At 31.9% G+C, this 27,184-nt stretch overlaps 2 protein-coding genes across 6 annotated transcripts in view; one reads left to right on the forward strand and one right to left on the reverse strand.

Moving 5' to 3' along the window:
* Window positions 1-15,815, reverse strand: part of LOC143251032 (mRNA (2'-O-methyladenosine-N(6)-)-methyltransferase-like) — a 38,271-nt gene extending 22,456 nt beyond the window's left edge. Inside the window, exons 1-6 of one of the 4 annotated variants that reach the window (XM_076502319.1) lie at window positions 15,792-15,815; window positions 14,041-14,221; window positions 10,350-10,618; window positions 9,879-10,042; window positions 8,704-8,858; window positions 1,371-1,602 (exon numbers count right to left, since the gene is read on the reverse strand). In XM_076502319.1, coding sequence (XP_076358434.1) covers window positions 1,371-1,602; window positions 8,704-8,858; window positions 9,879-10,042; window positions 10,350-10,618; window positions 14,041-14,185 — 965 coding nt within the window. In that variant the 5' untranslated portion in view covers window positions 14,186-14,221; window positions 15,792-15,815. Of the gene's footprint in view, window positions 1-1,370; window positions 1,603-8,703; window positions 8,859-9,878; window positions 10,043-10,349; window positions 10,619-14,040; window positions 14,222-15,485 lie in introns of all 4 variants that reach the window. The other 3 variants (XM_076502318.1, XM_076502316.1, XM_076502317.1) reach the window with 3 other exon arrangements.
* A 358-nt stretch (window positions 15,816-16,173) lies between these two features.
* The window catches only part of LOC143251034 (DDB1- and CUL4-associated factor 11-like), a 43,847-nt gene continuing 32,836 nt past the window's right edge, over window positions 16,174-27,184 (forward strand). Inside the window, exons 1-6 of one of the 2 annotated variants that reach the window (XM_076502320.1) lie at window positions 16,174-16,538; window positions 20,447-20,538; window positions 21,628-21,659; window positions 23,572-23,676; window positions 25,288-25,352; window positions 26,893-26,993. In XM_076502320.1, the coding sequence (XP_076358435.1) occupies window positions 16,372-16,538; window positions 20,447-20,538; window positions 21,628-21,659; window positions 23,572-23,676; window positions 25,288-25,352; window positions 26,893-26,993 (562 nt within the window). In that variant the 5' untranslated portion in view covers window positions 16,174-16,371. The remainder of the gene's footprint in view (window positions 16,539-20,446; window positions 20,539-21,627; window positions 21,660-23,571; window positions 23,677-25,287; window positions 25,353-26,892; window positions 26,994-27,184) is intronic. The other variant, XM_076502321.1, reaches the window with a different exon arrangement.

Below are 27,184 nucleotides of genomic sequence, written 5' to 3' on the forward strand. Positions count from 1 at the left end.
ACAGACAAAAAAAAACAAGAGCTAAATACACCATAAAAAATCAATGTTTTAGTTTTTAACATTCAAGAAATACTCTGTTAAATACAAATTTGTTGTAATTTACTAACTTTTCTCTAACAGACAAAAAAAGCTACAGAACAATCAATCAAGGAAATGAAGTCACAGCACAAAATGTTTACTGTCTTGAAATCTATTTACATGGATAGAAACAAATTATAATTATAAATCAATGAAAGCTGGGAATTATGATAACACTGGAAATTGAAATAAACAGATATCAAGTTAATCCTTGATGGCCAGAAGCCACAAGTGTTAAGAAGAGTATTAAATTGTCATTGTTTTTACAGGACTTTCATATGACGTTTATCATTGTAAATGAAAGGTGAAGGAGCTTAAAATTAAAATCAAGAGAAATATATCATAAGCTTCATTTTCTGAAAATGTGTATTAAATAAGCCATACATGCTAAAATTAACTAAAACTTCATACCTTTATCTACATGCTTACAAATACGATACTATTATTTTTTTTACAGAAATGACACGATGATGACAACAAACAAATTACAGTAATCAGTACTGGTAGATAAGAAATAAAATCTCAAAAATAGCAATAAAGTAAAGTAAAGGTCAGGGTTAATATTGAAATAGTATCTCACTGAAATATACTGAAAGAAAATTGTTTGACTCCAATTACAGGTTAACAGGGTCAGTAGAAACAAATGACACACATTAACTTTAGTTAGACAGAGTACTGTTGTGTAGAACAACAAAAATGCAAAAAAATATTAGAAAGTACAGATTACTATATGAATATTTTGACTGTTTACAGCATTATCAATAAAAAGAAAAGGATAATTTATTGCACAAAAAGTACAAAAAAAGACAGTATTTCTCCATCATTTACCATACAAATAGAAATAATACTTTTATACAAACCCTAATACCAACTTTTGGTCACTGTTCTTTCCAGTTGTGCTTTTGCTAAAACATAGATGGATATTAAGAACAGCAAGTTTTAAAAGTGGGAAATGCCAACAAGTAAATAGTGGCATTTATGAGAGTAAGTATCACATACAGATTTATATCATTTGAATGTACTTCAGACCAAGGATAGGTAAGTGAGCTAATAAGATGACAAGCAATCTATTCATTAGAAACTGTTTGCTTGTTGGAAAAGTGGGAGGCAATGCTTACATTATACACAATATCAGGGTCAAAGAATCTTCTGGAAAAAACAAACAAACTGGGGATGAGTGAATTTATCTCCTCCAATATAATTCTTTATTGTGAAAAGGGTAATGTAGATTTTGAAAAGTTCTGTGAAGCTCAAACTGACACAAGATTAAACTGTTGAACTAACAAACTAACCTAGATTCAATCATTTTTTTAGAAGCTTCTGCATATTTCGATAGCTGTTTCCGTGCATCTCCAGAAAACTTTGGTCGGACTAATTTTATAGGGATGTCGTTCACAATCTCCCGATACATGGTGTAAGAAATTTCAGGTCGGCAGTTACTCGGAAGGAGAGGATCATTACCTCTGTCAATCACCTTTCTTTCCATCAGCCACCGATTGAAGGATTCTTTTGGTGCATCAATACCTGAATATTTAATTTACTTTTAATATAATATGAAAAAAAGAGTTACACAGGTTTTTCTGAAAGGAAAACAAAAACTAATATTTTTGATATTCAAAATGAGGAAACATGAATACAATCCACCAGTATTACATTGAAATACCAAGAGCAAAGTCAGTCTCAAAAATCATTACTGTATTTTAGTCATTCACACTTTACCTACCCTCCAAATGATAGTCACTTGCAATATGTGGCAAACTGGCACTTTACTTCTACTGCCTATTTTAAAATATAATTAATTCTCTCAACAAATAATTGAAAACACTATTGTGTATTTTTTGTACCACTCTATACTTACAAAACATAAGGTTAATTTATTTTTTGTCATTTGGCAAATATGTTAACACATTCTTCACTATTTTGGCAATTATGAAAAAACTATTAGACACAACTAATGCTTCCATGTAAACAATGTCCAGAAAAGGAAAAGTGAGGCATCTGCTCGGCTTGTAGACTTACCAAAAACTGACAAAGACACTTTCCATACTTTGCAGAACAACAAAGACAACAGAGCTGTCAGTCCTAGCCTACAGCTCAGCAAGTACTTGTCATTCCAAAATATCAACATTTTGCCAATTGGGAGAGTAGGCAAAGGTATCAATACCAGTCTTCAGATCAGTAGGTCTGCAATGACCAGAAACCAACAGTAGATGCTGTGGTAAATACTCTATGAGACTGAACACAGCTCAAGTTGGGCTTCAACACCAATTTGGTGAAGTGTAGTAGACAGCTTGATTAAAACATTCTGTCAGGGACTGGTACATGTCAATAAGAGTGCAAGAGTGATATGCTGAATTCCTTGTAGATAAAGGAAATGCAGGAACGACATTGGACCTCTTTCCATATTCCAAGGCCAGTGAATATCAATTTTGTTCTGGTGAGTGGTGATAGAGTTAACGTTAAATGTAAGATAGCTCAGTGTGGGAGGTGTAGTCCATAAACATAATGTGATCATTTCCAATTTCAGGTCTGGAACTGGCATCCTTGGAATGGATATATAGTGGATTTTACCAGTCAGTTTTGCCCGTGCTAAAAGTGAGCTAGTGTTTAATGGGAAAGTCATTCACTGGCACCCAAAGAAAGCTCAAGGACAGTGGACTGCATGATATATGGAGAGTTACAGAATCTTTATGTACACATGTGGTATTCCATGATTTAATTCCTCCCCATAATGCATGCAGCATTAGTTTGGACAGTGATCTGTCAGACAAAGGATGATGTCTCATAGTTGCTTTATAATTATGGACTATCAGCTGTCCAAATGAAGACCAGAAAAGACACAGGTACAATAAAGCAAACTGAAAGTAACCAAAAGTAGCAGTCACACCACAGATGTTTCCATCATTCTCCAAGCAAGAGAAAAACTAGGCTACAGACACACTTAAGGGTTTTGGTTGATAACTATGCTGACACTTTAAAACAATGCAATGAAAGCAACTCCCAGTAACTTGTTGAGTAGATATGCTGATGTGACTATGGTATCAGATGGATAATTGGTCAAACAACAGTGACTCATCACCATACATATCAGATAAAGCAATTGGTTTCTTGATTTTCTTGGAATACTAGAGCAGTTCCAAGTGCTGAAATACAGTAGATGCAGTAGAATGGAAAGTGCTTGCCTATATCCAGAAGAGATTTTGGAAAAAAGAAAATACATAAAGGTTCTACAGCAACTTCTAATGGATAAATTATGTAATTCATATTCATGTTTTCCTTCTTAAAGCATTTGCATACAATGAATGAGTTTCACTCATCTAACAGTTAGAATGACTCTGTGATTGAAAAACAATCAGTGGTTCAAGGTCTTTTGTAGTTCCCCACATTACTACCCACTTATGTCAAACACAACTCTTACCACATAATTCAGTGATGAGAAATCTACTGAAAATACTGCCTTAAATTAACTAGAGTTTTACATATATTTACCTGGGATGTGTGCCAAATCTGCAAGAAACAAGGTATTTATGATACCTCTGAAAAGCACAACATTAACAACAACGGCATGGAGATAAAGATTTGATCTTGATGTTAAGAACTGATGTGTATGACTTGGAAATCATTACTGGAAAATGCAGAGTTCTTGTTACTGTCATAAAGTCTAGTGACAGAATGTATTAATGTTGAATGTTTTGGCATTTAATGAAACTGTATGGAAGAGATAAAAGTTATAAAGGCTTAGCTACAGTTAGAAAAAAGAACACAGATCTACCAAGTGGGTTTAACAACATATTTTACAAGTTTGCTCTCACAGCATACTGCAGAAAATATTTTGACTTGACTGAATTAAGATATTCATGAGTAGGTAAAATTATTATTAGTGAATTACATTCAAAAACAGAGGCTCAGCTATCATAAGTATATAGACATGAAGTGCCCAGTGTTTTATTTGGTTGTGACAAGAATATTCCAGTCATGCAGACTGAAATATGTTTAATAAAGAACCACAGTAAGATGTGGTATAAAGGCATGAAAATGCAGGTGTGGGTATAATACTCTGGCAGGGGAAGCATGCTCTCTCTATGCAAAATCCAGACAGTATGATATGAATATGGAACAAGAGTCACCAGAGGGCAGCATGACCACCAACTAGCTGGATGAATGGAAACCTAGTGATGCCCAAGGACTAGGAAGTCCTCAAATCCTCTGCTCCTATGTTATGTGGGTAATGACTGGCATAAGTATATATTAATTCTTTCCACACAGGGTTAGTTAATGTGACCAAACCTGTAACCACAAAATAACCATCAGTATCAATACTATAACTTTTTAATACATGTATCTTCACAAATCTAACAAACTTTCAGTAAACAATACAAGTCTTTTGTGCCCAAAAAATACTATTTAATTAAATATTTTTATTAAAAATTTGTCTGAAAGTATGAAATCAATGTTCACCACTTCAAAAGCAAAGTGGTTTTCATGTTATGATTAAAAATAATTTTCTTCATGTGGAAATTTTCAAGCTTCATTTACATAACTACTAAAACCTTCAAAATACATGTCAAAAGTTTTTCAGTAAAACTTTATAAGTTGTCTGTTGTTTTCCATACCATAACTCTAAACTGTCTCGGTTTATTTGACCTACATTGTAACCACTGTTAAAAATACAATATACATAAATCTTTTTTTTTTCCTAAAATGACTACAGACTGTAAGAAAGAACCACAGCTACTTAACGTAAATAGTTTATAGCTTATAAATTCCACACATGTTTCTACTTAATTTTACGGTTTTGTTACCCTTTGAGCTGTGTTTAACTAATAGTTTCACAACACAAGTTGTAAATCACTTGCCGAATGCATAGTTCACATTACCATAGTAATGTACTGAATGATGTAACACATGAGCTGCTTGCAAGAATACCTTGTGAAGAACTATTACTACTATATTTCATTACCTTATCTAAAAGTTTTTAATTTTTACATTTTAGTTATTTTATACAACCATTAATAAAGAATATAGTACTTAGCTTCGACCATTTGCAACTGGAATTTAAGCCTACTTTTTTATAACAATTTTTATTTACTTCAAAAATGCACATAAAAAAACCCACAACATTATAACACATAAAACAAATAATGTCCTATAATTATTATAATTTAACTGGCTTTACAAATAAGACAAAAGAGGCTTAAATTCATTTCCTTTGTTAACCAATCCAAACACCACAAAATAAGCTTTCAAACTGAAGATAAAACTGACATTACCCTGTACTAAAAACAATGTAGCATTATACATCAACCCAACAGATTAAAGCTTTGCTTTTTTATTGGTTATAAATGATATAGTGTAATATGCCAGAAAGACCTGTTGGCAATTTGTAAAAGAGAGGATGTACAGATGGGTGTGACAAGTTGGTCCAGTTTACTAATTAATGACTCTCTAAACATAATTTAATAGTTAATGACTTTCTAAACAAGTAAGATTGAAGGCTAAAAAATTAGGTCTTGCCTTAGTAACATCTATATCTTAATGAGTAATTTATAGTAAATATTTCCACATTTCAGAGAGGTGTGATATCAAGTTTATTCACATACATCGGTAATAAATAAGCTTAAATTGTGAATGCAACTCTGTAAGAGGTCATAACGTGCTCTTTGACCTACCTGTGATAAGAGATTTTGCAAGAAGCAATGATCATGAGAAAGGAAGTAGTCATAAGTTAGCATTTTAGTAAATAAAAAATGTTTTTCCAATAATACTTACTTCTATTCACACTACAGCTATAAGCCCATCTAAACATTGGTCAGGTTTTTATCTTGCTTGCTCCAGTCTTTTATTTCCCACTAAATTTTCCTTGGTGATATCTGTCTTACGACACTCTCCACGTGCATCCTCTACCTGATACTATATATATAATCACTACTTTTAGATAATATCACTTTTTCAAGACTGACCCAATCTCCAGTCTCTGACACTGGCTCACAGTGTTGAGAAAGGGCAGGAGATTGTGAAGCAAGGTAAGTAGTATTGGAAATATGTTTTCAACTTAAGAAAATATTAAATTCCAAAACATACTTACTTCTTACACTGCAGGACCCAATGAGATCATTATCCATACAGAATGCATCTGCACAAATTGTAAGCATGCCAACAGAAAATTAGTACCCTAATGGGAGGAATGACATTACATCCAGAACAAGCATCTGATTAATCCTGAATTTGATTTATGCACTGCAAATGGAATTTGATCTGATCAAATGCCTCTCCCACCAACATCTGTAAAAAGACATCTACTATTCTGGGTATAAGTGCCACAGCAGAAAGTTCTGAATAAGCAATATGGATCAATATTTGTACCCACCTAGTTAAGGTAACCAGGGATAAATCCTGAGAAACTGAAGAATCTCAACAAATAAAAAAGTCATTGTCCAGCACCTCTAAAGCCATTAATATTGGCAACATAACACTTAAAGGCCCTCTCTCCCTCACTGGACATAATAAACAACAAGGATCTGACAGTCACAGAAGTCAGATGAATCTGTAAAAAGCTAGCTGTCAGTGCCTTTGTTAAGAAGGATCTGGCTTCATATAGGAGGATATAGATAGAGTAATAAAAGAATCACATGCACATGAAACACAAACAAATTTGACTGTTGATGACTGCAGGCCAGCAGCAATAAAAAATAAACCTTAAGAGCAAGGTGATACATGAAGCTAAGGACTCAATTGGATGTCAAGATAAAGGGTATAACACCATCTTAATATCCTAGTTAGGTAACTGAAATGATATTTTAGGATGAAACATATGACATAACTTAAGGAGAAGAGAGAGTAATGGGGGCTCAATTTTCATCTATTCGAGTATCTAACAGTACTTGATAAGGCTGTCTCATAGAAGGTGATTGTGGAAGATGCTAAACCGTTGTCAAAGAACCAGGTTAACAAATAAGCTATGGTTGGCACATCTGGACAGTGTATGTGCTTGACTCCACAATACACTATTGTTGATATATGTGTCATTTTTGTTAATAAATGTAAACTGTTGGACTATGTTGAGACCGAGACAGATACATTGTAACTTTTGAAGTTAAATTCCAATGATGTGCAGAGGACTAAATAACCTCCATACAGAAAGCTTGAACTTCAGGATGGTTGGGCATCAGATTTTTGTTGCAGCAGCTTCAACAAAAAAGGTCAATGAAGAAGTGGAAGATGTTATTACTCCCGAAAGTACTGCTGAAGCAGAAACCAATGTTAAGCCAGTTGAGCCAGTGTGGCCAAATGAACACAATAGCAGATAGAACAAATCATATTTAGGACCCTGGGTAACAGCTGAATTGATGGGAAGGCATAGAAGTGAAATCCCATCCAGTTGTGACTGAATGTATTTATTGCCAGTGCCCAAAAGATGAGGTACTGGAGATCAAAATGTCAGTAGTTGAATGGTCAGATGAGTGGCAAACTTATCAATCATTGGCGCTCAAAGTCGAGAGAAAATCCAACAGAATACCTCACAGTGTAATTTCCATTATGCCTGGAGAATCTGGTTGGGGAAATGAATTTTGTAACATATCAATTGTGTCAACCTAACCAGATTGCCATCCTCCTACATGGCAAGCTAGTAGGAAAACCTGGTGGAAGTAACTCCAATAAAGAAGATCCAGCATTGCCCTTTGAACAGCAAGAAGTCATAAAACATTGATATATGCACACCATCTCTGAAACAAGGCATTTGTGAAGTCTTAGATCTCTGGATTAGGTAGCAACAGAGGAACATCTGCCATGGTATTATTCCAACCTAACCACCACTAAAGATGGAAGACCTTGATCCTAAATAATGAGACTGTAAATCTAGTGGGTCACTCACTGTTCATGATCCATCAGTCATGCAGAGACCAAAGAAAAGTTTTCATGTGCACTCATCCCAAAGGAATGAGGAATTCATGTAATGTCTAATCCCCAAAAGAAGAACCATCTACACAGTGGAAGAAGGAGACGTAAGTAAGAGTCAGACTGCCAGTTCCATACAAGGAAATGGATGGTAGTCAGCTGAGTCCAACATGTTGAAAAAGCCAACCAATTGGAGGATATATAGTGTTGGATAAAAACAGGTTTCACCCAAGACAGATGCCAAAAACATGATCCCGACTCATCATTAAATTGATGTGGCAATCAGTTTCAGAACTGGGTACCACAAAGAACAATCAAAGTATCTCCAACAGTTGTTGTACAGTGAAACCTGCCCATGAATGTTTTGTTGAGAAAATGTGATAATATAATATGAATGAGGTGCTTATATACAGTACCAGGATCAAGAATACATTGACATAGGTTGAGTGTGATGAGACAGATATCACCAAGGGCAATTAAACTAAAAGACTGAAGTAAGTGAGAAAACGTCAGACCAATGTTTAGATGGGCAAAGGAAGGAAACCATAGTTGGCAAATTACATCTGTAGTGTGAAAGAAGGGATGTTTTGGAAATGTTAATTACGAGACCTCTAAATGTAACATTAATAGGCTACCATTAATTTATGAGCAAACATAATTTGCATCAAGAGAACAGAAATAATAATCACTACAGAGAATGAAGAAAATATTTAAATGAACAACACCTACCTTCTCGAGAATGGCACATTTCTTTATATTGCTGACGAAGTTTTGCAACTAAAGATGCTCTGAACTGCTCTACTTCTGGATGAGGAGGTGGTAGGAGTGAAGGTGTTCGATCCCAGATTATTACATTGGTAGGAATTTCTAGATCCCATGGACCACTAGAGAGAGGAATACTGATTTGTGACAATTACTGAGAAACTGTCCATTCAATAATAATTTTCCAAAAACCTGAGCACAATTCATTTTAATAACAAAATCTAATTTATGAAATTACCTTTTAACAAGAATCTTTTTACAACAAATTTTAGCAAACAACATAATGATAGTTGTCACCTATTAACTTTAACATACCACCACTTCTAAAACTACAAGGAGTTGACAACCCAAACAAGTACTATTTTTTTTAAAATTGATTAAAATGCAAGATACTGAAAACCACAATGCATGTAACCCTTATTTCAATAATTGGACAGCAAGAGAGTTGAAGAGTCACAGGTTACCGACTCATGTACTAGACAGAGCTACACGAACACATCTGAACTAAAACAGAAGTACCAAGCACAAACTACTTAATAAAATTAAAAAGTTCAAAAGTTTGAAAATGAAAAACATAGACAAGACTTTAATTAATAATAAGCCTGTTAATACATTCATAAAGTTTTACTATTTCTGAAACTTAAGTATCTAGTATCATACCTTATATTACTTCACAATATCAAGAAACTTTCATAACTATTTCATCTTAGCTCCAAAACATTTTTAGTATCTTAATCCCATCAATCCATAATATTAATCTTTCTAGTGACAATAATTTATAAGTTTTTAATTTATCTTTCTTGATCAATCTATTTAACACAGGAATCATAACAGAAGTACGTCACAGAATTCTTCAGGCATTTCTACATTCACAATTTTCCTGTATTGAAGATAACAAAATAGAAAAACTGCATTTCATTTACTAAGAACGTAATATTAGCCTCCTTATATGAAGTAATAGATAATATATTTTAAAATCATAATGCCTGCAGTGTCTATGCCAGCATTTCATCTATATTTAGACATTTGGACAATGAAGTTTTTCAATGCACTAAATCTGTCAAAGGATTTTATAAATTTTGATACAAAGAAAGACTTCTTGAACTTCTTAAATACGAATCTGTACGTATTAGTTTACTAACAACAATATAAAACGCTTGCTGGGGACTGGTGTCTCTTGTGCTGTCCGTCGTTTTTCTCCTGCTCTCTGTGGTAATGGAGGTACTTGGCTTGATGTAAGTAAAGGAGTCTGAGGTGTTGTTGGGGTCTGAATCTGAATGCCAAGTGGGTCAGTAATGGGATCAAACTGCAAACAAGGATTAAATATCAGTATCTGATGTTGGTCAAGAAAAGCTAATATTACCATATCAGTTATTTGTTAGTTGACAAAATCTTGAATAATATCACTGTGCACATCAATTAAGACAACAAGGTCTAGTTAAATCCAAATTATTTCAAACATTCAATGATAAAAATTTAACTGATACAAAAATAAAACAAAAAAATGTTATTTTAAAACGTATTCTTCCTTCATACTAGAGACGAAGACAAGAATTAGCCAAAATTTGAAGATCATAAGATTGTAAATACTTTAATCCTAAAACTTCACTCACCTGTGTTGAATTTACTTTTTCCAGCTGAGGCAATTCCCATAAAGATTCATTTGTTAACTTGTTAAAAAAATACGGTCGCCCTTCTCGCCTACTCCAGAAACGTCTCCAGCCAGCATCCAAAAGCTCCTGGGGCAAGTCATGCACAGGGTCAGGTGAACCCATCTGTGGTGGAGACATAACTGGTGTTGACATGTGAAGCAATGGCTGAGACACAGTGTCAACAGGATTGTTAGATGTTGGTAATTTATGGGTTACTGGTGAATTCAGCCCTATAATTTTAGACAAAAAAAGTTTTAACCATCATAGAAATTTTCCAAAATATTTTCTGATACTTATAATTCTAAAAGGATCTACACTGGATTATACATCAGTTTAGTGTCTTAAATTAACTGAAACATTTAGGGAAAATCTGGTCATTATCTTAACTGTCAGTCAATCATATTAGAAAAATATTTTACAAATTAATTTATGGTAAAAAAAGGAGAATCTAACAATTAATAACACCAATATTTAAACAGATAAAAACCCTATAATCTGAACACTTTTGAAACTGCTTGGGTTATAGGGTATTTATTGCTTTATATTGAGCCTTCTTGAACTTGCATGTTTTTCTGACATCATGAAATGCACCAATATTTAATGCAAATAATCATAATAAAAACATAATTTAATGAGCTTCCTAGTATATGTTTGTTTATGGATATCTACTCTAATTTGCCCAAATTTTGAATTGATACATGAGAGAAGGCAGATAAATAATGGTATCTACTACAAGTTCTTGGGACACTCTTGTCTAAATAACAGTGAGATTTGATTGTCAATCTTATAATTAACTTACTTTCCCAAAGTAGAGAACACCAACTTTGTTTTACAGTAATGCGGTGCAAACAAGGAACTTGCAGATCTCTAGCCTAGCATGCATACCACTGGACCACACTTACCACTGATCTGACTAAACACTAATAATGTTAGTCAATGTTCTGTACAAATAATATTCTAATTCTACAATCAAGCTAAACGAAACCACATATTTTTAGTATGCTTACTCATTAGAAACATGTCTCTTAGCAACAGTTTCAGTTAGGAGAAACAATACACGTAAATCAACTAGAATGGCTAACTTAAATCTCATCACGTCAAGCACAACTTTAGATAATTTCACATTTTTACAAAATTGAATAATTTACAAGCATGTCTAGACAAGTTCTATGTACTAAGATAGATAACAAAAGTACAGAAATGAAACTAACCTAAAATTGTGTATTTCAAATAAGTTGTACTGTACAGTAGTAGCAAAAATAAAATATTAAATCTTCCTATATGCACTATGTTGTTACAAAAATACTTTTTATTTTAATTTTCTTGCTTAGTAGAGGCACATCTTAAGTTCAGTAATAGAAATAAATGTCTTGACAAATACTCTTCATGTAAGAAGATTTTGTGAATTTTAAATGATAAAAATAACATAACAATTTGCATACCAATGAATTCCACTGTCTCAAATTATTAGATCTACACTGTGAATTCAATTATGTAGTTAATAATTAATGAAAAATAATTGTAACTGTAAATCAACTTTTATATTCATGCTACTTTACCATTGGAACAATGTTAATAGAATATCAGTGGCTAATATAAAATTATCTCTTTACCTGGTAACCTGATATTGTGTGTGATATCCATGTTGTCCCAATAAAGTCCATCAATCTTAAATTCATATACATGGATTCATATTATATAGATAAATGAAATCAAAATTGTCAACAGTCATATAATAAAACGGAAGTATGATCTTATCTATGTACCAATGAAAGTATAGTGGACATCACGCTGGTTGTATCAATAGAAACCTCCACCTGTTCTACATCATGTTGTGACGTAAATGATACTTCACCGACACCACTTTTATAAGACTATTGTAGCACATGTTCATTCACTCTAGCCACACCACTCAATGGTATAATATATTGCAAAAACTGTTTGCTTTTGCCCAATGATATGACACAGAGCAACTTGTTGCCAAGCCAGTTTAGCCTATTTACATTTTTCACTCATTATGTTTTTGACATTCAAGCAGATATATCCAGTGGTGGGATTCAAAAATTTTAAGAAGGGGTTCTCTCAAGGAGATGTTTCCACGACATCAACAATTCGACGGTATAATTGAAGCCATCAACGGGTTCGCTAAGCTCAAAAATTTTTAAGAACGGGTTCGCGCGAACCCCTGCGAACCCCCTGAATCCCACCACTGGATATATCTATATATTGGTTTATACATTATGCAATCCTCACCACAAGGTTTATCATATTACCTTTTTTTCTACAAACTCATTGGATAAAGAGAATATGAAATGGTTTTAAAGTTTTGTTTCTGTGTTTTCAAACAGTAAAGACTTGTAGTTCCAATGAAACTGGTCAGACCTAAGTAAAGCATGAAGAGAGGTATTGTTTAATGTGTCACTCATTCTTATTGGTCCAGCCAATCTGTTTTTGGTTCTAACATTTCCTTATTAGTCACTGTCAATTTGCACAGTACAGTGTAGCATCTTGCGATATTTTTAAAGTGAATTTTACAATTAATGGGAGTACAGCTGCTTTAAAATAAATCATGTAAATTTAGCATGTAATAGTACTATTGATACTTACACTTGTTTTTTGGTGTACAATAATCTGTATTTTGTTTATGTTAAATTTATTTATTTGCAATTTGGATATTGCATTCACATACTTTCATGGCCAGGAACAATGGTTTTCTGGGGCTCCTACTTTAGGTTACATGGCACAGGCTTTACAAATATCTTGTGTTCAACCATCTTTCACATAACACATGATCATCAATTGAACATAACCTTTCCAGGCTGAAGTAATTTGGTTGTTCCATTATTCTCTTGAAATCATAAAGGAATCAATAAAGTGCATTTTAACACAGACTTTATTATTTTCACATTATGAAACTTAAATGCAACAACATATAACTTTCTTCTGTGGCGTCACCAATTTTATTATATGTAGTACTTTCTCCACCTAAGTTGATAAAGTCCATGGAGTACACCTATACTCTCCTGATATGGTCATCAGACACCACTGTGCTGTTCTTAAGATTTTAGACTACAGATATAAATTGCAGTTTTTTTTTAATAAAAACAATTAAAATAAATAAATAAAAAGAATTACAATAACTTTGGGTTAATAATCACAGGTACTAAATTCTATATTATTATTGCACACTTGATAGTTAAAACTAATTTAAGTTTTGCATTGTACTATCAACTTTCCAAAGTTCATGTTCTTCAAGTATCTTGTATTTTTCTGAAGAGAAAATGGTGGTAAGAAAAGAAATCCTCCTTAAAAATAAACAATAATACATTTTATTATTTTTAACTTACAATATTAACACTCCTATAAAAAGACGTTTCTAGTCCTGATTTCTCCAAGCCCGTTCCCCTGGCTGTAGTTTCGCTAGATAGTAGATAGGGACAGTGGGAATCTCGTTAATCCATTCATTAATGGATTTAAATGGCAATTTCATTTAAGTACAAAATTATTAGCCTAATATTAATAACCTTTCAAGTTGCTCTGGGGCCTATTAGGCCCCACTTTTCGTAGGAGTGTTAACCAATTTTTGAAGCAACTCAAAACTGCTGAGCTTTGTCACTCACAGCCTTAATAAAAATTAATAGAAAGTCTGTACCTGCAGTATGAATAAGGTCTTCTGAAGATCTACCATTCCAACTTGAAGTTTCTTGAGAACACTCTTCTTTGGTCACTTTGTTAGAAGGATTACAAGAAAGACCTTCCTCCAAGGACATGTACTGAGTTGAGGGTGTTTCAGTCATACTTCCTTTTTGTATCTATTCCACTGGTGGTGTCATCTATCAATAGAGAAATGTAAATCATACATCACTTCACTCCTTTTTAAGTCACATATTTCTTTTCAACAAAAGTGAATTAAAGACACGTTTACAAAAAAATTAAACTCTTACTTTCAAATGCATTAATTAATTTTTGATTTAAAATTGTGCATTATAACTACTGCACATGTTGTTACTTCATTTTTTCTTGATAGCTATTTGCAATTACAACTTACATTAAGTTTCATGAAAGGTCATAAATATATCAAGAGCAAACAATTTTGTAAATGCCATGATATATGCAAAATTAAAACTATCTTATAATGTCAATAATTACATGAATTGCAATATTTAGTTAAGCACTAGATAATGTTTCTCATGTATGTGAATAACTAATTTTCAAAGCACTCTAAAACTCATACATGGAGCTTTTTTAGTATCATGAAATTGGTTGCAATTTAAAAATCAGCTATAAAACCCAAAATGTTTTAAAGTATTTTTTTAATTAATAACTTTACTTAAGTATTTGTTTTTTAATGTCTAATCTGTCTATTTATTACACCTCTAACTCTTTAAGTCTCTTAAAGATATAAAAACTATTTCAATGTTAAGTCTTTAAGATCTTGTGCAGACAGTAAAAGTATAGAAAACTATAAATTAGTATTTATACTAATAGTTTATTTTAAAACATGAGTTGTTGTGCAATACAGTAATTTCAACCAATTAATAAAATTACAAAAATACAGACATTGTCTCCAATGTAGTAATAATAAGAGTTGTTTTGTAAAACATTTGTATCAGATCTTTAACATGTTTTGTGGTTATGAGCAGTTTACTTTCTTAAAAAAATCATTGAGTCATTCTGAATTTGTTGTATAAGGCTAAATAATTCATTAATAAGAAGCTTATACATATTGACTCTTAAACTTGTGGAAAGTTAAATTGTTACACCTATTAATCTCTCTCTTTTTATCAGTGTTGGCAGGCACATTCCTTCACTTGTAGTTGTAAATTCCAGTTTATTTCATAGTATTACAATGTTACTTAATCTGAAAAACATGAAGAAAAATATTGCGATATTTTGTATTTGTCTCGTTTATTATAAATATGGCCAGTGATACCACTTATACTAATTCTCAGCATTAGTTTTAAACTTTTAGTTTTAATATATAACTTCTGTGACAATGTCAAGTTTTGTGTCAAAGTTTATTGCAAACAACTTTCAGTTTTACAAAAAAACTGAGTAAAACACTTCCATTTAATACAAAAAAGTCAGTTTAATTACCGTTTAACTACGATCAATACCATTTTTTATCGAAGTAATTAAGTTATTTACAGATATATAATTTTGTACTACTTCTCAACTTTCAGATGAAAACAAACTCGGAAACACGTGTAGAACGTCAAATGTTTTTCTAATTTTTCCAAACACTCAGGCTGAATCAAAAAATAAAATTGTACAAGTTCATATACAAACACTCGGTCAATTGAAATACGCATAAATTCAATGTCACGATAAGACTATAACGCGATTAAATCATAAAATCAAGCAGAAAAATTGCTACATCCTAACCAAAACGACGCCATTTACCTCTCTCAACAAACACATTACTCACGTGACCACAGATACGTCCTTTACCATCCCTCCCCATATTCTTAACTTTTTACTACCAATATTTTAAAGCGACAATTATACATTCATTTATGTCAAATGAAGCATGTTAGGCTATATATACACTTATTTTTATCTAAATGTTTTTACTTATTTCGAAAGTAAAGAGTTTTATTTCGTCTTTGATGAAACTAGAATTGCATTGGTTTAAAATATAAGTTTCTTACTAACCCCAAGTAAATATGTAAAACTATTTATGATAATAATATGATAGAAATAAACCAGAAATATTTAACTATTATCTAATTAATTACTTTTGTCCAATTTTGGATTTATAAAATATTTAAGCAAATAAGCTTTTTTTTTTTTTTTTATAATAGTGATAGTAGTACCACTAGTACTACTACTGAGTGAAAGAAATTATCAGCTGGTTAGAATTGTGTAGTGCTTGTATTAGAAGTTTAAGATTAAAGTGCAACTGCGTAGTTTCAAAATCTGATGTTTGGTTTACTGGACTTTAATTTTCACACTGTTGTGTATAAGCTTAATATAGATCTGTATGGGATTAACTATATCTAGAACTAATAGAACTAGAAGAATGTCGGGAAGGGCTAGTGTGAATAGTGAAGTTCTTGACCAAGGTTCGAACAGTGAGGGTGAGACAGATCCTGACATCGCAACGATACTACAATACCTCATACGAAGGTATCTCAATCGCAGAAGAAGGTAGCCAGTAACCATAAGATTGCAGTTTCGAAGTTAGAATTTAAAAATAAAATCAAGAGCTAAGGGCTCTCACTTTTAGAATCAAATAACTACCATTAAAAAAACAAACAAACTATTATTATACTTTTACAGTATTAGGGAAATACGTTTGCTTATACCATATGCACAACATATATGGTTGTGCATTTAAGAACCACTGATGTATTTTACACAAAATTTGTAGTTTGTTATATGGTAAACATTTTAAAGTTTGAAACAAAGTTTAAGATATCTTAGTACAAAACCACAGTGCAAAGAAGTGGTTATAAATACCAATTAACAGTTCTTTTTATTGTACTTGATTGATAAATTGAGAGTTAAAATATGTTAGTGTGTTTTAAAATACTGTAAAGATATTATTATTACATTACACATATCCAAGAGCCATTTGGCTCTTTAAGACTTCCTTGTTATGCACTTGTCTGTGACAAGAAATAGAAAGATAAATCAATTCTTTATTTTTCAGGAAATTATTATTTCCTCCCTTATACTCCCATAATTAAATTTAATATACTAGACTCCTCTAGTGATATATTTAAAAGTAGTTTTATTAAACTGGAGCTACTTGGAACTAGCTAATTACAAGGTACATTCTGCCAGTTTTTAAAATAATTGAAAATAGAGAAGAAAACATGATTTGTTTATTACATATAAGTTACAGGAAAGAAAAGTATTTTAAATTCTTATTTTACAATGTAATTAGCAGACTGCACATTTTTGCTTGGATGAAAATAACTTTAGTTCTTTATTTCCATGTTAATTTACTTGTGTACTTTAAATCTTCTTTGTATACTATTTTTTTCTTTTTTGGTAAGTGCAAAAATAAGAGTATTTTTATTTATAAAAGCCCTCTTGATCTTACATTACTAATAAAAGCCAGCCTTTCAATTTGAGACCAGTCAGTTGGTTATGTTTGCAACAGTTGCTATATTGGTCACTTTGGCCTTAAAATGGTCTCTGAGGCTACAGCCGTCCAGCTTGTTACATTTTGTACAAAGTTGTATGTATGCTCTGACACTGTAGCTATATAGATGTGGCTGTCATAAGAAACAGACCCACAAAGAGAGAGAGAGAAATATTAATACTTGTATACATAGGTAGTAGACATACAAATTCTAGGTTTTGGGTTTTGAAATACTATAATTTAAAGCTTTTTTCTTTATTCAACTGTATATTTACTATACAGACATGGTTATGCCAGTTATGATATGTTAGGATAGTAGTTCCCGAACGGTGGGTTGGAATCAGAAATGATTGTTGTTAGGCCTACTTTTATCCTGGATTACAAAGCTTTGTAAAGTATCGTGAATATTATTAATGCTGTGTTGTTTTAGTGTTATCTGGAGTTGCATAAATTTCTATCTCAAATTTTGATCACAAAGGAAATGTTACTGTTAAGAGTTATCTTAAACTAACACAACCTTGGTAGTTCTGAATAGTGGACCACAATGTGTACACAGAACCTCATTTTCTCACTGTTGTGATATAACTTTTGCAGTAAATTTTTTAGGTGGAAGATTTAGTCCAATTGAAAACAGAATCATCACAGTAAAAAAAATAATTAAGCTTCAGATGTTTCAGATCGTACACATTCCATAATCAGCAGTGTAAGTATAAACCAATGTTGTAAAACGTGCTTTAATAAAAGTAAGTACAATTTGCTTAAACTCGCTTTTGCCAACGTGTAACGAAGATGTTTATGCCCCTGCTGTAGAAATCGGTTTCTTTGGTCATTGAACTTCCTGAAAGGTTTTTCTGCAGCTGCCTAGTTTTGGAAGCATTTATTGTTCAAAAATTTGTCAAAGTGCTTGAAAATGTGTAGGGGAAAGGTCTGGGGAATAAGGTGGATGAGGCAGAACCTCGATTTCCAATTCATTTAATTTTTAGAGCGTTATCCTTGACATGTAGGGATGAGCATTGTCAGGAAGAAAAATAGGGTTCCTTCCATTGACCTGAGCTGGTTGTTTCTCATGCAGCTTTCGATGTGTTTTGGACAATTCTTGACAGTGTTTGTCTGCTGTGATTGTTTCTCCTGGATTCAAAAAGTTGTAGTGATTTATGTTGGCTGCAGTTCACCATACAGTTACAATTACCTTTCCCTTTCTTTGGTGAAACTTGGACTTTGGGAAATGCTTTGGAGCTGTTTTGCAATTAAGCCATTATGTAGATCCTTTTTGATTGTCATACAGAATCCACTTTTTGTTACTATCTGTTCAAGAAATGAATCAGCAGAGTAGAGCAGGTCTCATAATGCTGATTTTGTTGATCATCATGCACCTCATGCAGAACCCACTTATTCAACTTTTTTGTCTTTCCAATTGCACTCAGGTGGCTGGCAATGCTTAATTTGGTTGTGCCTTGCTTTTCTGCAAGCTTGCGTATTATTGTGCGAGGGTCTGTTTCACCTGCTTCCCTTACCATGTTTTTATCTAAGGATGGCCTTCCTTCTATGACCTTTGTGGTCTTCAAGACTTTCATCTCCATGTCGAAACCTTTGGAATGGAACCAATGCTGAACTGTATGTTCAATGACAGATCCATGGCCAAATGCTTGGTTGACGTTCCATGTAGTTTTGGCAGCTTTTTGTCCAAGTTTAAAGTCATAGAGGAAAATCAGATGAGAGTTCTTCTTATCCATGCTGTCTTGGGGGTTGCAAAACTTACTCTGAGTAGAGCTGAAACAACAGACAGTTAAGACACCTTGTAAGCAACAAATGTTGGATTAATCCAACCAATCGATGGTAAGTTACTCAATATTCAGCTTCTAAAAGCCATCATGATAATTCTAACATTTATTTCTGGACAACCTAATACATACAGGACAAGTTTTAATGTGAATAAGAAAAATGTATACAAAAGGAACAGGGTAAAAAATATGCAACTTTTACAAAGGTTATGAATGTATCAAAAAGGAGAGCTGAAAGGACCTGAAATTAATATATATACTTGAGTAATTATCTGAGAAACACAACCTTCTATGACCAGAAGCCTGTAGTTTGATGAAATGCCTTAAGGTTAAACAAGTTTTTTGTTCTACTATGGTGATCCTGTTTTAAGTTATACTGTGCAGAAAGGGTTTTAATATTGAGAAGTCTGAGTGGTGAAATAAATTGAAAGGAAAAATAAAAGTTTGTGTTGGTAGGTAATAAGATCAAGTTTAAAATTTAGAAACCAAGCTGAGGATGTATTATTTAGCAAAATTGTTTTTTCAATAGTTATTGATGTGTGGTTGCACATGCTGTTTATATTTTGTTCTTAAACTTTATTGTGTAGGTTTATGGATGTGAAATGTTAACTTAGATTTCATCTTTTGATTTCTTGTTTGTGTTAGGGTGTATTCTTAAGGAGTCAAATCTTCTATTACTATTATCAACTATAATTTTTATTTATGTTGATTTGTTGCTGTCTGTATTTTTGCAGTCAAAACTCATTGAAGAGTACTGTTCTTGTATGTACACATTATATGTATGTGTATACTACTTGTATTTTTGAGATGTGTATATTTTTTATGGGAATCCAACAGCAAATATAGCTGTTAAGTGTTTCATTTTACATGTAGAGTGCATTTCTATTACTTGTTTCAATGTATCTCAGAACAGCTGGTATGAGTATTAACACTTTTATTGATAAGGAGAGAACAATGTTTCGACCTTCCTAGGTCATCTTCAGGTTAAGAAAGAGATGATATAGGAAGGTTGAAATGTCATTCTCTCCTTCTCAATAATACCCATTCCAGTCGTTTTGAGACCCACTTTTATTTCAAGTAGGTTTCTTGTTACGAAGAAGTATTACTTGTTTCGCAGTGTGTATGTGAAATGATACAAACTTACAGGTTGTTTTACGTACAATATTTCCACATTTGTGATTTAGTGGCCAAATTAGGGTTATTGGATCAGAAAGTGATAGCCTTTCAGGAGATTATTCTGATGAAGATAGTTTTCTTCCAAATACTCCCCCTAGAGGTAAGTTTAGTGGCTTATTTTTTTCTATGAAATAGGCTTTGAAGAAATAATGAAATCTCAATTCCATACACATTTATTGGCATATATAGAAAGTAAATTACAAAAATAATTGTTTGTTGTGTCAGAGATTGTAACATTTATACAAGTTAGCCATAGTTCTGTTGGTACAAACCTCAGTGGTGAAGATGTATCCTAGAACAGCTGGTATGGATGTTCTCTCCTTATCAGTAAAAGTGTGAATACCCATTTATCATCATCAAGAATTAGTGGTGAAGATAATTTGAACTGTATCAAGTGCTAGCACTGTTGTTGTTGTTTTGTTATTCCATATGAATTATGACAGCTTACTGAAACCACGCAGGGCATGAAGTACAAGTCTTTCACTGCAATTGTTGTTATTGGAAGTGCACACACATGGACTTATTTAAGTTTTATCGAGATTTTAGACTTTGTCGAGTTCAATAGGAGTTTGTTATAAGCATTTAAATGAAAGAGTAACTATATAAATCAATATAACTGGTCTTCAGTTCACTTTATTGAACCTTCTGATAAAATATTTGTTCTCTGGTTTCTTTGATAGCATTCCCAGTTTCAGTAAAATTTAGTTTAGTTGGATTTCATTAGTAATAGGTAACTAGAGTTTTCAAATTTCATATTCAACAGTTATGTTTCATATTTTGATATAATAAAGATAGCATAAAGAAGACATTTATGAAAGGATTATAACATAATTTACCTGCATATACGTTCCTTAGTGTTAATTGGTAAATTTATGCCAAATATTCTTAGTTCAAGTTATAACTGGTCACTCTATGTAGAACAAGTTATTTTTTTTTATACAAATGAAACATTTCTTGTGAAGTCATGTATTTGTGGTACTAGTTTGATAAGAAAATTATTTATAACCTATTTCACAGTAGCTTGTGTCTCAAGTTAAATTTATTGGAACACTTAAAAGGGAGTAACTGATGGTTGAAGTAAAAGTTGGTGCTGTATGCTGTGGGTAGACAAAAGCATTGTAAAGTTTTAGTATTATTTCAGTCTTAGAATCTGAAAAGAAAAAAGAATGTATGTTTTTTTTCCTTCTAGCTGACCCAAACCCAGACACATCATGCATCCAGGTAAGTCAAGAAAAAGAAGCATGTCAGAAGGCCAGTTAAGTCATCAAGGACTTCCACTGACCATCCAAGAAATCAAAACTGTATAGACATAATCACAATTGATATAACAATTAAAAAATCCACACAGACACACCAACACTTTCAACAAACCATTTTATTAATACTATTACAAATGTATATTTAGCAGAAAGAGTACCCAACTGAAGATTTAATTCATTGTAATTATCTGATGAATTGATTTACATTACTAAGTTTTTGAATCTAATTTAAGCTGTTTTTTGCTGCATTAACTTATAAATTGCTTTTTAAATTATTTGTAGTTCTGCTCTTTATTATTAACTTATTTATCAGAGGTTTTTAATGAAAATACCAATCAGCTAGGCTTTGAAAAAGGTTACAAGTATGACCTCTTGTCATTCAAATCATTTTGTTGTTTATTAAAGAATCCTCCAACTATCTTGAACACCTTATTTGAACCTTTAATAATTTTATTAGCCCTCCTTTCCTTTTTTTGCTAATCAACATCTTGTAATAAAATTAGAATTTACACGTTCTTGAAAAAGAGCCTTAGTTATTCTACAAGTAAAAAAAATATTTAAATTATATTTAAATGTATGGCATGTAATTTTTTTTGTCTAATTAGAAATAAATATTGCACCATAATGAGTGATCAAATAACCCATGTAATTGTACGTGCTCGCCTACACACACACACACACACACACACACACACACAAATCATTTCAAGTATTGTTATTATGGTAATGGTGCATAAATGTAGTTATCACAAATGTGTTACTGGTATTAAGGGAGCTGCACCTAAGTATGTCAAATGTGTTATGAAAATGTCTGGTTAACATCTGGCAATATCGGTAGTGGAGTGAATTGTTATTACCACTTTCTGAACTTTCAAGTATTTTTGAAAAATTAACTGTGCAGCTACTTTCTTTTTGGAAATGGTGAGAAAACCATATTCTGTAAAAACTTAAACTGTGTATTCCTTATCAGTCACCTTAAAGTTGTGTAGAAGAACTGAGTGTGTTTTATAAACATCTGAATAAAAGGATGATAACTGTGAGTGGCCACTGAAATTAACCTTCTAAAGCAGAACTTTCAGAAAATGCAGTCATAGTTCAATGAGGAGTAAACAACTGAGTTATGACAGTCATGTAAGAAGATAAGTCATTTCTTAAAGTGAGAGTTACCAAACTAAGCCAAATACTGCAGTTAGAGCAGTCTCAGGTAATCAGTGCAATGAAACTTGTGTTAGATTAACAATTCCATATTTGGAAGTAATCTATCATTATCATGGTTAGTATTCTACACGAGTGCTTAAGTGTAATTTTTCATAAGTTACTAATTAATGGTATTTAGTAATATATAAAGGTAAAGTTAATTATTAAAATCTGATCCACAAACCTTACTACAATTAGGTTAGTAATCCAATTTACCTATACTAATTGCCCCTAGCATATTATAATGCTTTGACCAATCAGGAATTCTATATTTTAGTGTTTTATTAACATATTGGACATACAGTTACAGTATTAAAGTGTGTGTAGCAACATGTGTTACACTTGTGTGTTCAGTCAATTTTTTTAAAATATAGTAGTATTATCATGTAGCGTACAGAATGCTTTTTCAGGTATCTTTGCAATATTGCATAATCATCAGATTAATTTTTTGAAATTTTATTGTGTTTAAAATCTTAATTTTGAGTATTTGAAATTGATTTTAAAAATGCTGTATGTCAAAGTTTTGTTCAGAATATGAGCAGTTCAAACATACAAATAAAGTTGTACTTTACTATTGGGCTGTCTAGTTTCAATGGTCGGATGAAAAAAGGCATGTTTAGGTATGGATGCAGCTTTTTTTGTATAGAAATTAAGTCTGATGTATATTTTTATCCTAGGATAGTGATCTTTACCAAAGTGTTCTTTTACAAAGTGGTGACTTAGGTGAACTTGCCTGCAGTAAACCTCACAAAGTGCCTTTATTTCTAACAATGATCCAGAGAGTAAGTATAGGTGTCTTGATTATAAAGTTATTTAAAAAAATAAAGCTGTTTATTTGTTTTTAAGGCTTGGATATGACATAAATTAAACTGTTTTTTTAGTATGACATTAATGTTTTGAACTGTTTATTGAATTGGATACCTCAAGTAGAAAACGTAGCAGCAACAGTTAAACATGCCATACATTATTTGTATAAGATAAATTGTGTTGAGTCTTTTTAGAACATTAAACAATAACCTGATTTCAAATGGGAAGACAACAACTTTGCAGAAAGATATGCTGGTTTGATTTGATTAAGAAAAAACAACTAATTTTCTAATGTTTGTTTTTTTAAAGCCATTATTTTAGTCATGTTTCAGGTATAACTGCTTCTATGTTTTTCAGGAATTTAAAAAAAAAAATGTATGGCCATCATAGCTGAGCAATAATCTCCAATATTGTGGTTCATTATCATTTTTACAGTAGCAATAGTTTTATGGGAAATGCCTGGCATTGTAATGACTTGCATGTCTTCGATTAGCAAGGTTTTCCAGTTTTAAAATACCAAAATAATGCTTGGCCGATAATGATTTACAACATCTCATAGTTTCACTTATTTTCTTCTTTTTTTTTTTGCACAGTAGCAAGGGAGTTCTTGGAAATGCTTGAGAGATAATTATGTACAACTCTTTTTCATGAAAGCAGATTTTCCATGTTAAACAACAGCATCAACTCTTAAAAAAAACTATTTAAAACTATTTATGTATAGTTTTCTTCCCTCCTTATGTATATTTTAACTAGGGTCTAAAATACCCATAGAACATCAAGACTTTTAAATGCTTATTGTATAATAATTTGGAACTTCTGCTCTGAATTGAGTAAAAGCATCACTGGAAATGGATATGGCGGACAGTATGGTTGTAATACTTTTCTGATACACTTTTCTAATTCTTTAATTCATAAGAGTCCAGATGAAGAATGCAGTGTTAAAATATACGAGTTAATACTAAAGTCTTCTATGTATAATTAATTAAAAACTCTTTCTTTTAGTAATTTTTTTTGAATTCTCATAGTATCTACTGTTTATAGGAAATTACTGAATTGGAGATGATTTGTAAGTCTTGTTCTTCCAACCAAACATTTTCAGTTATTTAGTAACATTAAGTATGTAAAGATCTAATGTATTGTAAGTTTAAAGATCTTTATTGTAATTTTTTTGGTTACAGAAGTAATACAACTAGGGGAAAATGTCTGAGGGGTAATGTTTTGCAGCATATTTTCCCCAGCTGTACAATATATCAGTTCCATAAACCAGACACAGATATTCATTAACTTGTTTTTCTTTGATTGCCTTCTTTCCTAAGTACTAAATAGTCAGTGATAAGTGGCTGCATTGATTTGTATTTTCTTCCATATGTAATAATAGAAATTTTGAGAAAGTGAAGGTTATTGGGTATTTTTTATTTGTATCTAGTTTAGAAGTATGATAACCAGAACTCAATAGTACATGTTGTATAATACTAGTATAGTATAGTGAGTAGTAGTTTGAGCTGTAATTAGTGTCAGTAAACAAATAAGTGTGAGGTAGTGATTGAGTTAGTGGACTGGTCATTCTTTAGAGACTTTCATTTCAGAGAGAAGTTGCAGTTCGAAACCACGACCATTTTAGTATAGGAGATTGCTGTTTGTTTAATCTAAGGTATGTAACCTTATGTGCACAGGTAGGTGAGTTCAGCTTTTACGAATTGTCATTCAACATGGTATTATGTATTTAATGTCAGTTATGATGTATTAATTTGACCCTATGCTGCTGATGTAGCAACATTTTGTTATAGAGTAAATAGCAGATACTGTACAGGGATACTGAAATAAGTTGCAGATAAGCATTTCAGAGGTTTTTAAGGTTTTACAAGTGTAAAATGAAACCTCTGTAATGGACAAAAGGATTTCTATGCTTCACATGAAGTTTCATTATGCTTGCCTGAATTGGACAGGTGTTGTCAGTTCAAAGACATCTTGAGTATGAATACTTTATTAACACATCTTATTTTTGCATGCAACAGACTTGAACATTTTGCTAAAAGCTTGCCACGTTTGTTGAAGACACATGCAGTAATTTTGGAAGTACAGTCATCATTACTTCTCGAAGCTTGGTCCATTAACCCCAGCACATTGGATTAGTCGTTACCTGTGTAATACTTACACATTTATGAGATAATTTGTTTACTATGGTGTTAATTGATTTTGATCTATTATACTATTATAATTGGCTGCATTGATTTGTATTTTCTTTCATATGTAATAATAGAAATTCTGAGAATGTGAAGGTTGTTGGGTATTTTTTATTTGTATCTAGTTTAGAAGTATGATAACCAGAACTCAATAGTACAAGTTTTATAGTACTGTTTTTCAGAATTATGTAAGACAAATGAAATATATTTAAAATGACAAATTCGTAAAGCTGTAAAATGAGTGGAAAATTGACCTGGATTATTTGTATGAAGAAGGTTATAATAGTTGATTTTCTGTTTGTGTGTGTTGCACAGTATAGTTCAATCTTTAATCTTGTCATAATGGGTCACAGGTCAAAGGCCATTTCATCACATTTCTTGCATTCAAAATTTTATTGAACTACTATTTAATAAATTGATGTCAGTAAGTTTGATATCAAATTGTAGATTATAATTCAAATTTTACCATTATACATTGGTTAATTTCTTAAGTTAAAAGTAAATATTAAAAGAATACACTTAAATATAGATATTTGTGAGTTGCTTAGTACACTGAATGTAGCACTGGTTCAAATTAAATGTTTGTGATGTCAAAATACTGAATCTATAGTTTTGTACAAATTACAAATTCAAGTTATCAATATTGACAAACTAGAACATAAAATGAGAATCTCATATCTTTTCATTTTGCTAAGATGTGACTTACGTCCTGGATCAAGCTTGGTAATTTTACAAACAAATCTTTAGTAAAAATACTTCATTAAAAAAAATTTTTTTTTGTATACAAAATACTTTTAATTTTTCTAAAAGTCGACCACATTTTGTAAAGATACACGCGCTGCATCACAAGTTCTATTTAAAGTACTTAATGTGGAAATGTGTACGTGTTCATATTTATTATACCAAGCCTGATATGAAAGGGTTAATTTTGTGTTGTGTTTGCTCCCAAAACGTGTTTACTTTAGTACTTGTTTCACCTGTATTCACATAGGTTTATCAATATTTCAGGTTACTTCCTAACAAAATGAAAATAGTGGATAAATACCACAGTAAAGCATTTTGTGGCATGTTTACCAAAAATGGGGATTCATTCATGTCAGCTTCTCAAGGTATGTTTTTGAAAGAATTTTGGTTTGGACTCTTCATTGATATGTAAAAAAGTCTTCAGTGTAGTGTTTCTTAAACATATAGTACAGGATCAAACAATTATTTTTTGAACTGTTAATATATGTATATTAAAAAACTCAAGTGTTTAATGTCTAGGTTTCTTCCTTAAGACTTATATTTATTTTTTTTTTAA

This window comes from Tachypleus tridentatus, chromosome 5 (genome assembly GCF_004210375.1).
Source record: "Tachypleus tridentatus isolate NWPU-2018 chromosome 5, ASM421037v1, whole genome shotgun sequence".
In the NCBI taxonomy this organism is placed as follows: Eukaryota; Metazoa; Arthropoda; class Merostomata; order Xiphosura; family Limulidae; genus Tachypleus; species Tachypleus tridentatus.